Source organism: Penicillium roqueforti (genome assembly GCF_015533775.1).
Source record: "Penicillium roqueforti strain LCP96 04111 chromosome Unknown scaffold_20, whole genome shotgun sequence".
In the NCBI taxonomy this organism is placed as follows: Eukaryota; Fungi; Ascomycota; class Eurotiomycetes; order Eurotiales; family Aspergillaceae; genus Penicillium; species Penicillium roqueforti.
The window spans coordinates 234550-251377 of NW_024067584.1; the positions used below are offsets into that span (position 1 = coordinate 234550).

Consider the following 16828-nt stretch of genomic DNA (forward strand, 5'->3'; position numbering starts at 1 on the left):
TTTGATATTGAGTTTAAAAAGAATGACCAGTATAACCAAAGACCCTCGAAGTAGAAAAGAAATGTAGGGTGCCGTTCCTGGCTTCTGCCAAGGGGGAAGAAAGAATCAAATAATTTTTGAAGCTGTAAAAAAAGCGCCTTTCCGTGGTCACCGCCCCCCACTTTGATTGACTTTTCTGCCGTCCCGATAACTATGAGTCATGTGATTTGAAAGAGGGTAAAGAGAGGGAATATGCTTGATGGTTAAATACGATGAGTCTGTAGAGGTAAATTGCTCGAAAAACTCCTTATAACATGTCCATTACAACCTCCAGGTATGCCCTTGACCATCCCTATCAAAATACATTTAACAAGTATGAACTTCGCTTTGATCCTCACCGCCCCGTCTGCCACATATAATGGGCGGTGTATGATATCAGTACTCCGTACATCAGGTGATTGGGCTGGAATATCTTCATATCCGTGCATGATTGATTAACCCCCCTCAATCCACATCACATCACTTGCTTGTTGTGTCATCGATCTGGTGGGGTATACTGGTTTTATTTATATTCATCATCTGACCTTGTTATCTCGGTCCAATTCACGATCAGCTGCCAATCAGGGTCGCTTTGCGCGCGGGATATTGATCACCAAATACCGACTGTTTCAGCTTGCTACATATATTTGAGTCCCTATATGTGCATTTTCTGATCATAGGAACATCCTATGTAGTTAATCGCTGTTGTTTGTCAATTTCCAAAGGGTAAAAATTCCCTATCTGCCCTTCGACTGCCTATCATGGATGATGCAATACCTGGACTAACTTGGTTGTCAAATAGTTCACAAACCGCGATCTCCTGACTCTACTCTCTTTCTGCCACTGGGCGGATGTCTTCCGATGATGTTCCACACTTCTCCCAGCACAAACCCTCGTCAACTAGTTTCGCAGATGTCCTCAAAACTCTAGCTGTCGGTCGATCCAAATCGCATTCCCCAGTCTCATTACAGGAAAGCAGCAGCGACTCACTGTCTTACACTGATACCTCCGGAACAAACCGGCGTGCGCACGGATCCGAATCAATGAATCGTGCCAGTTTCATGTCGAGTTCCTCGGACACTCCCAGTGGCCTGGATTTCGAGACCTCACTCCACAATCTATCGCAAAAGCAAAACCTAACGCAGGCGATTGAAGAAGCGGAGGGTTTGTCAAAAGGTCTATCATGGTTCACCTCCGAGCAGTCCGTGGTGCTTTGGGAGGCTGCCGAGTACCTATTGCGTCATGAAAGCTCGCTGGATGCTCAGCAAAGCGGTGCCAGATTATTAGAAGCGATTGCAGCCCGTCAAGATCTGTCTCCATCCGCCAGGCGCCTAGTTTTCGAATCGATCACTTCTCCAGCCGAGCCGGATGTGATTGCTGCGCGCGTACATTCGTTGATCTCCCTATCAGATCATGGCAGGAAATTGGATTTCGCAGGTTCCTCAATTCTCCATATCATCTCCTCGTGGATTGTTCCATTCTATGAAACGATTGCATCCGCACGATCAAAGGCGAAAAAGGCAAAATCTGTCAAACCACACGGGCCCAATCACGACGAAGCAGTCTTTGGAGATCTCTTCCAATTCGCGGTCGACCTGATCACTTTGCAACGAAGCCAGCCAACCCAGGAGGAAATCGAAATGCTTCTCACGGAAATCTTTACCGTTTGCAGGAGAACCAGTGTCGCGGCGGATATCAAGAACTCTTTGGCTGTGTTCGACGCTGTCATTATGTATGCCGATGTGCCTGACATAAGCTTCCCAATTCTCCTGGAAGTCCTTTGCAGCATCCATGCATCAGTTAAACCCCTCTCTGGGCCCACCTCACGAGCAGTGCGCAGTCTAGCGAAATCACGAAGACAGGAGGAGATGGTAAACACACTCCATGAATTCCTGGGAGATTCGTGCGCCGCTGAACAAAGTCGGAACTTGAATGTTCTCCGTGGTACACTTTATGTGTTCTCGGATTTTGTTCGTGCTCATGGCCAAGATGGCATGCCCCAGCTTTCCTTCGATCAACTCATGGAATCATTGCAAGTCATTGCTCAAAAAGACGATAGCAGGGTGGATGCCGACCTGTTAGATCTTTGTCTCAACATTCTGGAAGGGGACTATATTGGAGTCGCATTAGAACAGGATTGGACGGGATTTGCCAATCTTCTCATACTCTGTTCTCGCCGACTCGTGGACGAGTCAGCGCCATCCACCACTTCTGCGACTAGCCCTCGGCTCAAACCTACGTACGACGAAACCAAATCCTACATTCTGGTAAATCTCATCCGCATTGCTTCTGTGCTCGAATCTCAGTGGGAACAACTCAACAGAGAGCAAAAGCAACATGCGGTCCGGTTCCTCATGAAGATATACCAGCACATTGAGCCTCCACAGGCTGAACTCATCATCCATTCCATGAGAGAAGACAAGCTTTGCCATCCTTCCACCGACTCAAATTGGGCTCAGCATTGTCGTGAACTAGTTGAGTGTTTCGTTCAACCACGGAAACAAAGCTCGGACATACGTATCCTGGCTTTGGACACATTGAAAGAAGGTCTTTCCGGCCATGAGGATTTACTTTTCGTCCAGGAGCACGGTCTACTCGGGCTTCTATTGAAGGATTTTTCGGCAGAACATGATCTTCTCTTCTTGGAGTCCCTGGTGTCTTTGTTGACCGGCCCGGCGACACAGTACAGTGATGATGACGCGTTCAAGTTGCTGATAAACACCATCGCAGCACCGATGCAGACGGATCTCCATCAAGAAGAACCGCGCGAGAATCCTCTGAACAATGGATCTCAACGCCGTACATCCACCACGAGTGTCTTGGAGTTAAGCTTGACAAACGTCTGTGCCGTGGGCCTCGTGAAGATGATGCTGCGTGCCTTGAACCTCTCCCCAACCAAAGCTGTTATGGTTTTCGAGGCACTTCTAGACATTGCTCAATCTCCAAGTCGACCAATAGACTCTCGTTTGACGGTCTTGAAACTACTTTTTCGATTACGATGTGACTCAGCTGGGTCTGTCACAGTCATATCAACCTCCGAGAGTGACTTTTTGATGAATGTGCTGGGTCGCAATCTTGATGGTGGCTCTAAGCTACAGGTCCCCGGCGACAGCCCCACCTGCGAGATTCCTCAGAATGATAACTCACCAATCTCGCCAGTCGGAAAGCTTCCAATGAGAGAGTCTGTGTCAACCGCCATGTCGAAGTCGGCCCCGGGGCGTGGCTCTAGCTCTGCCCGTGGCTCAAAGTTGACGGCGCCAGTGTGGACATATGCTTTGCCACAAGTGCTTCCGGAGCAACCACCTGGGGAGTCTAGTCCTGTCGTATTTGCTTACGCTCACCCGGAGGACTCTACCCCCGAATCAGAAACAATAGAAACAAAAACCAAGGGGGTGTTGAAGGTCAAGATGTGGCTCGAAGTTGTGATCACCTTGTTGCAGCGAGAAACCGACTGGGATGTTTACAGCTACATTCTTACTCATATCGGTCCCCAGCTTGGTAACAAAGACTTTTTCAGAGATGCTATCCCTCAGATCACGCTCCTTCGCAGCATTCTGTGTGATCAGGTCAAGAATGAAACCTTCCACGAGCCTCCCGAGACTACCGGATTGAAAAAGAGCGATGTGGCTGCCTGCATCTTCGATGCGCTTTGCATGCTTGTCAGCTATCACGAACACTTTGCCAAGAGTGAAGAGGATGATCTCGTCCGAGCTTTCATGCAAGGTATCATCGGGTCATGGGGCGGCACATCCCGTGGGTGTATTCAAGCACTGTCACTCTGTTGTTATGAAATCCCAATGTCGGTGACGAAATCATTGAACAGCATCCTTGATAGGATGTCAAAGGTGATCACCATGTCAAACATTGCCGTCCATATTTTGGAGTTCCTGGCTCTGCTTGCACGATTGCCCGATGTTTACGTCAACCTGCGTGAGGAAGAGATCCGCACTGTGTTCGGTATCTGCATTCGATTCTTACAGACCTCTCGAGAGCATCGGTACAAAGCCTCTGAATTGGCCGCAAGGGCCGCTCTGTCAAACCAATCTTCCCAGACTAAGCCAAAGGAAACTGCCGCCCATGCAAATGAAGCTGTCGAGACCTCCCAAGACGGAATGTCGAAATATATCTCGAATCTGACCTACCATGTCATGGTCTTCTGGTTCTTGTCTCTGAAGCTCCAGGATCGACCCAAACATGTGAATTGGATCACCAGCAGACTCATATATCACGACGAACATGGAAAAGAGGTAGTAGAAGAACAAAGCCAAGTTTTCATTGATTTGATGCAGCGAGTTGCTTATTCGGATCTCGGAGAGACTATCCCCTTCGAAACCTTCCCTCCTTCCCCTGAGGATGGCCCGGTTGCAAAGAAGTCCTGGGTTGTCGGCATGAGTATCGTCACTGTCGAGAGCGCCGGATTGTCTGGATTGTCTCAGGTAACCAAGCGCCAGGCATCTGGTACCACATATTCTGTCTATCAACAACGGACGGCCCCAGTTCTGCCGCATCAAGTTCCTGCGACTCCAGATGCCCATTTACATTCCGACTCCATGCGGACAGCAGTCCTTCCGAGTCATATCATGCTTCAGTTGACTGCTACTGCCTTCCCTACACCTACAGTCATGCAGCCTATCCCGGTTCCGGAAGACGATATCACTCGACGTGCGATTAGTTACTTTGATCGCACCGACATTGTGGACGGACATCGTATCGGTATTCTTTACATTGACAATGGCCAGACAAAGGAGGCGGATATTTTAGCCAACACTGGTGGTTCTGCGGATTATGAAAATCTGCTGTCAGGATTGGGAACCAAAGTGTCGCTCCGGAACCCCCAATTCAATCCGCAAGGATTGTATGCCGATACCGATGGTGAATACACCTACGCTTGGCGGGATCGTGTGACTGAAATTGTGTATCATGTTGCAACTATGATGCCTACGGACTTTGACCGTGACCCGGCCTGCGTCAACAAGAAACGTAATCTTGGCAATAATCATGTCACCATCGTGTTCAACCGATCCAACTTGCCCTTCAACTTTGACACAATCCCATCCGAGTTCAACTCTATCAACATTGTCATAACCCCGTCATCTCGAATTGCCTACGACGAAAATGGCAATGCCAATTGTGAGACAGACCCGCAGAAGCTCTACTACAACGTGCAGGTCTTGAGCAAGCCCGGATTCCCAGACGTCTCACCTGCTGCGGCACCAAAGGTCATCTCCGGCAAGAACTTGGCGGCCTTTGTTCGGATTCTTGCCCTCAATGCGTCCGTCTTCTCACTTGTCTGGAACAATAAAGGTGGCGAGCATACCTCGTCCTGGACCACCCGTCTACGCGAAATAAAGAAAGTCCGTGAGCGGGCTCTCGCAGCCCAAAGCCAAGGCTCTGAGGCCGCCGAAGTGACTTATCCCGGTCTGCGGCGAAATACCAAAGCCAACATCTTCTCGGAGGAATTACCCTCTCGTGCACCGCAAGTACAGACGGATTTCGCTGCGGAATGGAACGCAGCGGCAGACACGAACATTGTCCAGAATTTGGATTTCTCCCGCTGGGCCCGCTAATTCGTCTTTCTTTTCGAGCGTCTTGACGATGACAACCTTAGGCGAGATATCCTCTCCTTTTACTGTCTGGATCTACAAGACACCCTCTCCCCTCCCTGATATTCATTCTCTCCTTATCTTACACCACCTCTCCCTCCACCTTTCCTTTCCCCTCTCGATGACCAATGACCCCTAGACGACTTCATGTACACCACTTGTGTTTTTTTTTCGTGATGCAAGACAATTGTCGCATTTGTAAATACCCCCTTCCCGCCCCAAAAGTTTTTTCTTTCCAGTGTCGTCTTGCCTGTCAGCGACTGTCGCGATTAGGATTAGGGTTTTATTAGTGACATGAATCAGTGTTCTTTTACTGAACTCAGCAGCCTTCTTTAATGATCATCTTAACCATTCAACTCTATTTGTGTAAAAAAAGAGAATCCCCCACGTCATGTAACTTTATGTGCTTCCCTCGCTCCTTTTTCCTCTCCTTCTCATTCACCCTCTCTTCCTTCTTCTTCTTCTTCTTCTTCTTCATGGCTCCTAGTCTAAAGTGAACTATACTCGTGGACTATAGTGTAGATATATATAGTGAGAATCTGATAAATGTATAGCTTGTTTATTGCATAGACCGTAGTCATGATTATAATGAAGGATCTAACTACTGACACATATAGTTGAACCAAAAGGAGATAGAAAATAGAAAGGAGGGAAATGCGATACAGAGCATGTACAAGTGTGAGGGCTAGGCGATGCAGAGAAAGGGAAAGATGGGTAGGTTTTGTTGTGTACAAGTAGAAAAAGAAGGTTGGACAATGGAAAGGTCGATCCGGGGACAGAAATTCACATCCCAAGTATGCAAGTTCTGTGTCCCTGGGATTGGAACTTCTATTCCCAGACCGTAATTCCTTCTCAAAAGGCTACTATCACCAACCAAAGATCTCACCAACACTGAGAGTATTCCAGCGCACACCGCCGACGGAAACGACCATCAAGACAACGTCGACAACAACCAGTACCACCGAGCCCATCATGAAGCGAGGGCTGAAGATGCGGTAGAGCATGAGATGGCGGCGGAGATGGCCGGCCCACATAGTAGTGGCGAGATTGATAGTCGCCAGGTAGAGCATATGGGTTCCGGCAGCCTGTACGACATCAGAGAGGATGCGTGTAGCGGGGTTCTTGTTCGGGTTTGAAGCGGGGACACGGTCGTGGGTCTGGAGGGGACGTTTCCAAAGGACGGTTAAGGGGACGGCGATGGCAGCTAGGATCTGTGCGCCGAAGGTATTGAGGATGACGAGTAGTGGGGACCAGGGGTATTGGATTGTTGTGAGGGGGATGAAGGCTGTTTCCCACTGGATGCTGGAGAGCGTAGCCTGGTGGCCTGTTTTGAAGTAATAGAAAGAGCCAAGGACGCCGAGGATGACGGGGCCGATGGAGGAGTTCGACATGGTTAGGCCGTTTGTGTCGAGGATCTCGAGGAGAGAGAGGATTTGCCAGAGGAGGAGCGCGATGGCGCCTTGGCCCATTGGCTTTTGCATGAGGATGACGGCGAGGGCGAAGTTGATTAGTAGGAAGCAGAAGTGGGTTCCGTAGACATTGCCAAAGCCGAGGATTGTGACTGTTGTTCGTGGGCCTTGTTGCTGGCCGGCGACTATAGGGGCCGGTGGGCTGTTAGGATCTTCCGTGGGTTTGCTCACGTTGATGCTGACGCAAGGCTTGGAGTAAAGGTATGCTGCAGTGCCTGCTGCGAACGCGAGGGCGAGGACGAACTGGGCTAGGAAGACGCGGGCGAACTTGAGTGTTTCCTTGCTGACGGGTAGCCACTCGCCGTCGTCGGCGCCTTCGAGAATCCAGAATATGGAGGCGACGAAAAGACCGAAGCGGAAGGCAAAGCCGATCCATAGAGATGCGACGCCTTGATAGGACTTGGAGCCGGCGTAGTAGGACCGCACGACGCTGGGCAGGAAAAGAGTGACCAGGAAAGGAATGGCAAGCTGCCAGGGGGCAGAAGTGGAAGAAGTCGATGAAGCGTAGTACGTGGAGCGGCAGAAGGGCATTTGTTCTTCACGGCAGAGGCGGGAGAAAGATGCGATTCGGCCTAGGATCACAAAGAGAATGGAGTGATATACACCCAAGATACGGTCTGTAGTTTGCTTTTGTCGCATGGACGATATACCGGCGCACACAGCGAATGTAGTGAGGAAGAATAGAAGAATTTCGTCTTCCCAGATAGTGTACGAGTTGGAGGCAAATCCAATAGACTGAGAAACGGTGAAGAAAAGCGCGAGCCATCCCCACATGCCATTCGGAAGAGGCAGAGTCATGTTCGCAGGCTTCTTGACGAGAGCGGGCGTGGCTCCAATGATGCTTCCAGCGGCGGCCAGTAGTACGGCCCCATCGACCGTAGATATCTCGGTCAGGCCAGTCAAACCCAATGCAGAACCGGCCACGGCACCGACGCCAGCGCCGACGCTTGCGAATTGAAGCAGACGAGACGTGGCTTGGGTTCGATCTGTCTTCAAGCCTCGGGCATAGATGATCAACAAGATAATACCAGCAAAGAGAATCACAACACCTTGGATCATGCTTGGCACATCGAATCGAGCCCACAATCCACGGCAGATATCAAGAGTGTGACGCTGGTACTTGCGGTAGAGTTCATTGCTAGCCTGAGCAGCCGTCGACTTGGACGAGAAGCCCTTTTGAGCGGACCTCCACTCCTCTTCTGCAGCAGTCCAAAGTAAAGCCGCCTCTTCATCATCACCAGCACCTCTAGCAATCGCATATTGGTGCTGATATCTCTTGACTTGGGCTGCAGTCAAGCGGTTGACAGTCGCCAGATTTGCCCAGTTGTTCCCACGTGCGCCACAGAAAGCCTCTTCAATAGGCGATCCTAGGTTATTGAATGGGATGGGCATTCCAAGGAGTAAAGACAACGTCGGAACGAGGTCAATCTGAGGCACGAATCTGTCGCGCGCGAATTGAGGCGGGAGAAGCGTATCCTTCCTTGTGCGTCCGAAGATGCCGCGCTTGGAGTACATCCACAACGCGGCCTCAACCTCGTCATCAGACTCACCGCCGTGGTCGCCCTTGATGTCCATCCCATGATCTCCCATGATGACCAGAAGAGTGTTATCATCAAGCGCAGCAATGATATCGCGAATAACACGGTCCATTTCCTGAAGCTTGGATGCCATGGCAGCATGATTAGGACCATATCGATGACCTGCATGATCTACGCCGAGATAATGGCCAAAGATAACATCCCATTTATTCCTGTTCTCGGGCTGGAGAAGCGGGAAGAGATGCTCCGTGACGCCATTGTCGACGGTATGCAAGTCCCAGACGTTGAATGAGTCATACGCATGCGTGAGATTGGTATCAAAGTAGCCCGGGAAGAGCGCCTGCCAGGTATCGTCGCCGAGGTGAACCAGGTTCTTCCCGGCGCTATGCAACTGTGCGACAAGATTGTCCTCGTCGATGGCGGTTCCGGCGAAGTTGGAGCCTGCGTCGAGGAAGGTGGGCAGGGTTCCGGTGGTCAAGCCTTTCAGACGGTTCAGGGTTGTTGTCGGAGGATCGGCAATGAATGGCAGGAGGAAGGCGTTGGCGGGGTTTTGCACTGCGGTCTCGTAGAGGACAGGGATGTTATTGTGGAAGAGGTGGGCTGTATCACTCTCTCCCTTCGGGGCGAATGGCACAGTGAAATCATAACGAAGAGCGTCGATTATGATGACAACGGCCTTGTCAAATGTCTTCTCGTGCCAGCAGCCTTTCTGCTGTTTACTCCCTAGGGCTGTAGTATGTTGGGCTAAAGTGTCCTCGAAAGGCAGTATGTCGCATGATGATTTGTTCTCAAGGACCATGCGCGTGAGGAGAAACCCTTTTGTGAAGAGATAAATACCGGCGACATGCAAAAGTCTGTCATTAATCAGCGTCAGTTCACATTTATTTTTTAACACTTCAACCCGGCAGCGGGCCTTAAACCTCGAGCTCTGCTAGGCCTAGGCGGAACCACTCACAATATCCACGCCAGAACACCCATCACACCAAAATGCTTAACCTTAAACTCATCTTCAAGCTCCAGCGCCTTCTGATCCAACAGGCCAGCTTGCTTCAGCTTGGACTGCCCGCCAGACGATTTCTCGGAGCTGCGAGGGGAGGCAGCTGGAAGACCGCTTTTAGGACTGCTGGGATTTGGAGTCCCCATAGTCCCTGCGGGTCGCGTGACCATTTCTAAGGTCTATTGTATTGTCGCGGGTCGAAGTCGGGGCCAGCTGGCGCACCAGGTCGCAGATCTGGCTTTTGGAGGCCGAAAGGGCACCGAAGGAACCGTGAATGATGAGCCACGGTGTGTTTTAGGCGACAGGGAAGCCGGGAGCAAGCACAAATGATCCGGTTGAATCGGTTCAAGCGAGAACCCTCGAAGTAGGGTAAAAAGTATAGGCGGGGGGGCGGAGGAGATGGCGGATTCTGTGCTCTGTCGAACGGCTTCCCTCTGTATCAAGAAACTATATCATGCACATTGTTTGGAGGAGCAATGTATACCAAGCGCAAATAATAGGGGGAAAGCTGTGTAGGTAAAGAGAATAATTCTAATTTCCCTGACAGTCGCGGAACCCACGGGTTGGGGAACTCGGCCTCGGCGTTTCTCATTGGCCGGCTGGCAGCGGATACAACTACATAGTACACCACACTATACTGTATACAGGAGAAGAGAGAGATATCTGGGGAAAGGATAGATTCCAGATTTGCCTAAATGTCACGAAACATAGGAGGGCTAAGTACATACATTATCCAGCTGCCGGGTACCGAAAAAAGGCACATGAGAAGGAAAGTAAAATAGAGGGTCCCTCAAACGTAAAAATAGGAGCCTCATAAAGGGGGGTGAAGAAGAGAAAGTCAAAAGCATGAATAGTCACAAATATATCGGGCCCTAGGAACATAGCAGGGACGAAAGGTACATGAGGAGCCAGGCTTAAGAAGTCAAACGCCAGAAGAGAAAAAATCGGCAGGCCCTCGCTACGAACGATCCAGTTTCAATGAATATTGGAATCCAAGCAGTGTGAGCTACCCATGAGTCTGTCCAGAAACCGGGTATTCCGACGGTGTGCTTTTGAGACCAAAATAGAAACTGAAGGGCATATGTGCAAGCCATATAGGCCAAATCGGAAAGGAGAGATATGTAAAAGGTGAAATCGCAAAAAATATTTGCCAGGGTACTCGTCATGCTTTGAGAGGTCGTTGAAGGTTTGAGAGAGATTGAGCGCTATGCGGGTGGGATACGCAGTCGGTCAATTGGGCCAGTCGGTTTGACACGCCTTTAATGGTATGTCTTCGTCTCCTCTTTCTCCCTCAGTCCACCCATCCGCTCGATGTCCAGGGACTGGAAGCGACCGGTGTCTGTGCTTTGGTAGGGCGGAAGATCCTCATGGCACGGTTCCAAGCCGATGCTGCCCGCGTCACTGATGCGGACCACGACCACGCGGCCAGAGGTGCGTTTGCCGCTTGCATCCTCTTCTTCTGGGAAGGTAATGCGGATCTCAGGCACAGGGCTCGGTGGGGGGCTGTCGGAGTTGTCCATGAGGCTGCGTTTCTCATCATAGACAAGAATGGAGTCGGTTTTATTCGTCGAAATGGTTAGGCGGCGCCTGTTGGGTGACTCTCCATTGTAGACTGGGAGCAAGTTTTTGTTCCGAGACTGGCGCTTGCGGCGGAGGATGAGCAGGCCACCGACCAGGGCGAGGGAGAGCAGAACGAGAACCAGGAGAGCAATGAGTAGGTCTACCATGGCGTTTGAGAGTCCGCCATTGCTATCATCGCGAGCAACAATGCGGGGGAATAGATTGTTCATCGTGTTGATTGTCGATTGTGGATTGTCGGTTGTGGGGTGTCGGTTGTCGATGGTTGGATTTTCGATGCCGAGTTTGAGAATTGTATGATTGGAAGTCGACAGCTATGTATCGTGATCGTCGATTTCAAATTCCAAGGAAGGTCTCGGAATTAATCCGGGGAAGTAAATACTGATGGAATGTGCGTGCAAATATCGGTCACGGGATCGTGTCGAAAAAAAGGGCGAAGGGTCGAAACGAGAGTGAGTAGGTTAACGAAAGAATGGACTGCAAGGTGAGCCGCTGAAAGAGTGAAGCTGGCACCTGCGAAGGAAAAGAATGGAGGGGATGAGATGAGAATGAAGGGAAAACAGAAAAGGGAGGAAGGGGAGAAGAGGAGAAGGTTGCAAGCCTAGAACGGCTTGCTATTGTTAGTGTCGAGCTAAGCTCTTCGTGGTTTAGCCAGGTTCCTTGGGCGTTGCTCGGGGCCTCTTGGCCGACAGGGGTTAGCCAATCACAGGCCCCCAGTGCCTGGAGAACGGGCCCTCCGGGGTCGATTTGCGCCCTCTCATTCGGTGGCTCCACTGAACTATGCCGATTGTATTTTGATTCCCCTGAGATCCTCATGAACGGCATAAATCTAGGGCTATACGCTGTGTATAGATTGGATAGATTTAGATCGCAAACACAAACATCAGTAAATGTTTCGAGACAAAAAAGATAGTCATGGGTAGTGCTTATTCTGGTTGCACAAGCGTGAATCACTCGGATTTAGGCGTACGGTGCAATGTCACGAGCCCTAATTGTCTAGGTACATACTACATAGTGACATGATCTGTTCTCTGGGGGGATCCTCGTGCGAAAATAACAGGAAATGAGTGTTTCAAAAATATGTGGAGAGATCATGATCTCATGCACCTGATCTTCGAGACATAAACAAAGCCCTTGTTTGCGTCAACCAACCACAACAAGTAAAGAAGTAAATCGCAGCTATTGTTTGTTGGAAGTAAACAAAAAGAAGTAAGGAACAAATTGTTCATTTTGAAAAAGTGGACTTATTATATCATATAGACAAAGTTGACTTAGTCGGACTATGCAAAGATGCCAGAGATATATTTCTCTTTCGCTACTCGACATACTCGGTACGCTCGCCTTAGATCACATGAAATCAAGCAACCGAGACAGAACTGGACGCGTGATTTTAAATATATCTAGGTAACTCATGAACAAACCTTCCTGAGTACTCGAAGGTTTCATTGAAGTCCAAACATTTACATCCATACTCGAATCAAGGTAGGAGATGAGATCGTTGATCTCTGTTTCATAGATTGGTGTTTGCACTGTTTGCAGAAGTGGATAACTACAACTAGGTATCCCACTTCTTACTTCCTGCTTCCCCATCTGTTATTTTTTAATTAAAGACCTGGCTTGACACAATGAGCTGTTTCCAACTTAAATTGAGCAAGCTCGTGTGAAGATATTCTCGATGCCGACCCAACGCTTAGCCCAAACCACAAAGTGGGGTTCGGAGGCTCGTCTCACCTCACGTGCCCAAGCTGAGGATAGTTTGACAGACTACAACGGAGAGACACACTGATCGATATACCGAAAAGCAAATTCACACGGTCGGCCGCGCTATGTCGTGCAATTTTGACTGCTCGGCTCCCACCCCCTTATCCCCAAACAGCGATATCACTGGGATTGGGGTATGAGTTTCCCTTTCTCTCGGCCGCGGACGCATCTCACACTCTTAGATCATTATCAACAATATCGTGACTACCGGCATCGCTGTAGTGATCATTTCAATTTACCACTTCACTGCCTACGATCCCATCCACGACCTGTCTCATGATGGTCAAACTCCGTTTCGACCCAACCCAGTGGACGTATCCTCTTTAGCATTGTTCAAATCATACCTAAGCCCTTTCGTCAAAATTGCTAGGAGCAAAAGATTTGCGAATGTCCTAATCAAGGTGGGTGGATTCTTATGAGATCGGATCGGTGAATCATCAAAGTAACTTCGAAAAACAGTGCATCCGAGCAATGAGCGATATGCAAATCATGACAGGCTTTTTCCTCCTGATCAGCGGGTATTCCCAGCTCAAATGCGGCTTGGCAACCTATCATTGGCTAGTCGTTGTTGACCAGGCCTGGCTTTCCTGCCTAGTCCAGTTATCCTGCTTAACGCACCTACGCAGTTATTTCCACAACCGCCCTATCGAGCGGACATTACGGTTACTAGCAGCCGGTGTATCTACGATAATGTTGATCGTGGGGCTTAGTTTCACGGGAAACTACGATTGGGCCTTTCACGCAGATAGTAGCGATCCTGATCACCCGACGATTAGTGACCCTGCAATCTGTTATATGCGCGCTCGTCCGGCGATGAATTCGGCCTTTTTTTCGATGCCTTTCTCGATAATTTTGATTATCTTTGGATTTGCTTCGAGGGTGATTATCCTCTACGATACGCTTTCAGTTAGCGTTGTTAGAGCTAGAACTTCCCTTGCAGGACATATACGAGGGTTATTACGCATTGTGTATAACTGGAGCCGGGCGTCTCGCTCGCCACGAAGTCTGAAATTGACACTTGGATATCTCCCCCTCTTAGCTATATACCTCACGGGGTCTGTGTTTGTGGATGTGTGGGATTCCGCTGCTATAGAGGTCAGATATTATCTATGGGACGTGTGTTGATTGTATTCTATGTTCTCTAACTCGATACTAGGTCGTCTGGTTAATCATCGCCTTTGCATTCGGTATCACCCGAGTGATAGGAATAATACATCGACCGGAAAAGATGGGCCTCGACGCTTCGTTGACTAGTTTCAATGATTGGTCGTTTGGCCAAGTTGGTGCTATGGTGGTACTAGCCGCACCGCTTATCACACTCATCGGGTTGTTCTACGAGGGTGAGTCAAACCATGATTATCGTCTAGAATCAACTGAGATCTAACACTCGTGTAGAAGACGAGACTCGTGTACAGGATGAGGAACCTCTCTCCGACAGCCAAACCGCACCACCGCCGGAACTCCCTGCCCCTTCTATATCAAACGTAACCACGGACCTCAATGATCCCTTTAAGGATTGGATCTCGCACTCCCAAATATTCTATCTGGTCGACGGACATATATTCACAATGATCATAAGTGTTTTCTTCTGGATGGCAGAGCGTGATCCTTTCGGCAAGATAAAGAAGACATTATTAGAGGATATTCTCGTCTCCTCGGGTATCAAGATGGTTGTACCCATTCTTTTCTCTTTGATGGTGGAGACTATCTTTGCGGAAGCTGGCCCTACTAGTATTTCTTACAACCTTGCGCAAGTTGTAGTAAAGCTGCACAGCCTGAGCTGCCTGACGTTTTTCAGTGTCTCCAGTTCTACGAAGATTACTTATTGTCTCCTGCCTATCCTTGTTATCTGGGCTTTGGCGCATCGCTTCTATCCCTTTTTTCAAGCTTTATTCTCGTCGAAGTTGCTGGCCTTTCTGCGGTTGTCATGACATTAATTACACTATGATCTTTCCAAATGTTGTTTCCCCATGCTCTGGTCCTCCCTCGGTTTTATTTGATCCATCCACATTCCATGCCTCTTCGCACTACAAACGAGAGAACTAGAGTGATTCCCCGTTTTTGAGAGCGGAGCGACATCATTCACAGCTGCATAGCTCACCTACCCCGTCCGATCCCTCTATCGCCATGAACGGATCGCGACTCACGATATCTCTCGGGAGAGTTCACGAACAACGTAGAAGCTATTGAAGCCAAGAATTTACCTCAATTCTTAACTTATGTACATAATTGGTGTGCCACTGGTGTGCGGTTGGTGTATGCAATTGAATCAAAAAACATATTCCAAAATAGTACACGCGGTCCGGGTATCACAAATAAAGTACCTAGTTCCAGTGGGAGTACTTGGTGCATGGTCTAATTACTGGTTAAATGGTGTTAGAAGAGCTATTTCTTCATCATACATAGAGTGCATCTGGACATGGTCTTGGAGCGACAGGTGTTTAGTGTACCTTTGAACCCTTCTTCAGCTAACACTAATACTATATGTTGATTTCCAAAATATGATCTGATCAATAGTATGTATTTTAAATGCATGAATGGAGATCAGCATGTATATATCTGGCTTAGGCGATGTCAGTCAAAGCTAACCTTCGAAGTCTTACCCTGCCAGAAATCCCCCACAGTCGGCGACCACCAAACTCCCCGGCCTTTTGTCGACACTGCCAAGACCGACACTCGAGATCAAGAACACAACCAACACCACGTCGCTACTAAAAGTTGTCAACTGCACCGACTGACATCTCCTACGTTATCCTTGGCATACAGTGTAGGCAGACTCCGCACGTTTGCTATGCGGTCAGGGGTCGCCAACACACAATTCGACACCTCACAAACCCGGAGAAAGGACGATCACGATCATCACAAATGGTAACACGGCCAACGCTCATGAACGCTGCATATTCTATGCAAGCCAGCGGTCATCGCGCTCGGGACCACCGAGTATGCCTAAGCCTACAGGCGAAGGACGCAAGGCAGGCAATGCCCCTCAGAAATCAATCCGGGGAAGGTTTCTGCGAGTGATGGTCTGACACTTGACCTGTGCGACCCCTGTGCAAGGATCCAAAGGCGAGTATCCTTGTCAGTCTCTCTCTGCCAGTCTATGTCTCGGCCTTTTTCCAATCTCGCCGGGGAAATTACACCGCGATGACTGGATACCGTACGTCGGCAAATGTCCAACACATGTTTGATGACGACCGTTCTTCTTTCTCATTTCTCTGCTGGGTATTCTATGGGCTTCTGAACCGGACAGTAAGCATTTAGTTCTCGTCATTCAACAGGCTGCATTGCCAAATTCGCCCACAGATTGATCTAAGGGTCAGTGTGACGATGCGCCGAAGCAAGGGGCTGGCCGAGTCTACGGAAGTCTACCCAGTTGAGACCCTATTTCCGCGGATAATATTTATGGATCTGACACTTTTCATAGCGTGAAGCATACTTCTATGGTCGCGCGCGAGACTATTGCACCACTCGCAGTTGGGGTTTGGCTCATTGATCTATTGAGAGTCAGAATCAAGGGATCGAAGGGCAATCCCAATACCAGCGCACGGCCGAAAAACAGATGGAACATAAACACGAAAAAAAGAAAGGAAAAAAAGGCAAGACGAAACAAAACCCCCCTCCCTCCATTGGGTTCCTGACCAGGCGGAGAAAGTAAGCCAACGAGAGAGACGCCTTGCCAATCCTGGAATGGTAGGTAATCCGCAGGTAATCCACAGTTAGAAAGGTGGCGGCCCTTGGCTCTTTCTGGTCAAGAATGTTTCCGGATCCAACCGGACGTTATACGAGATGTTTAAAGCAAGAGTACTGAATATGTAGGGCATAGGCATATATGGGGTGTACCTTACTTGCGGTTAAGACTAAGGT

The 16828-nt window shown here is 49.2% G+C and overlaps 4 protein-coding genes across 4 annotated transcripts; 2 read left to right on the forward strand and 2 right to left on the reverse strand.

The window, feature by feature from the left end:
* Positions 1-869: 869 nt before the first annotated feature.
* Positions 870-5585, forward strand: LCP9604111_7018 (putative GTPase activating protein (Tsc2); the record flags this gene model as incomplete). The annotated part of the gene is made up of 1 exon (XM_039075004.1): positions 870-5585. One exon carries the CDS (start codon positions 870-872, stop codon positions 5583-5585), a length of 4716 nt encoding a protein of 1571 aa, XP_038927020.1.
* A 902-nt stretch (positions 5586-6487) lies between these two features.
* LCP9604111_7019 (mannose-ethanolamine phosphotransferase GPI13) lies at positions 6488-9795 on the reverse strand (the record flags this gene model as incomplete). Its single annotated transcript, XM_039075005.1, has 2 exons — positions 6488-9482; positions 9584-9795. The coding sequence occupies 2 exons, from the start codon at positions 9793-9795 to the stop codon at positions 6488-6490; spliced, it is 3207 nt and encodes a 1068-aa protein (XP_038927021.1).
* Positions 9796-10884: 1089 nt separating this feature from the next.
* Positions 10885-11415, reverse strand: LCP9604111_7020 (uncharacterized protein; the record flags this gene model as incomplete). The annotated part of the gene is made up of 1 exon (XM_039075007.1): positions 10885-11415. One exon carries the CDS (start codon positions 11413-11415, stop codon positions 10885-10887), a length of 531 nt encoding a protein of 176 aa, XP_038927022.1.
* A 1614-nt stretch (positions 11416-13029) lies between these two features.
* Positions 13030-14895, forward strand: LCP9604111_7021 (uncharacterized protein; the record flags this gene model as incomplete). The annotated part of the gene is made up of 5 exons (XM_039075008.1): positions 13030-13098; positions 13147-13365; positions 13424-14059; positions 14121-14304; positions 14360-14895. 5 exons carry the CDS (start codon positions 13030-13032, stop codon positions 14893-14895), a joined length of 1644 nt encoding a protein of 547 aa, XP_038927023.1.
* Positions 14896-16828: the final 1933 nt, after the last annotated feature.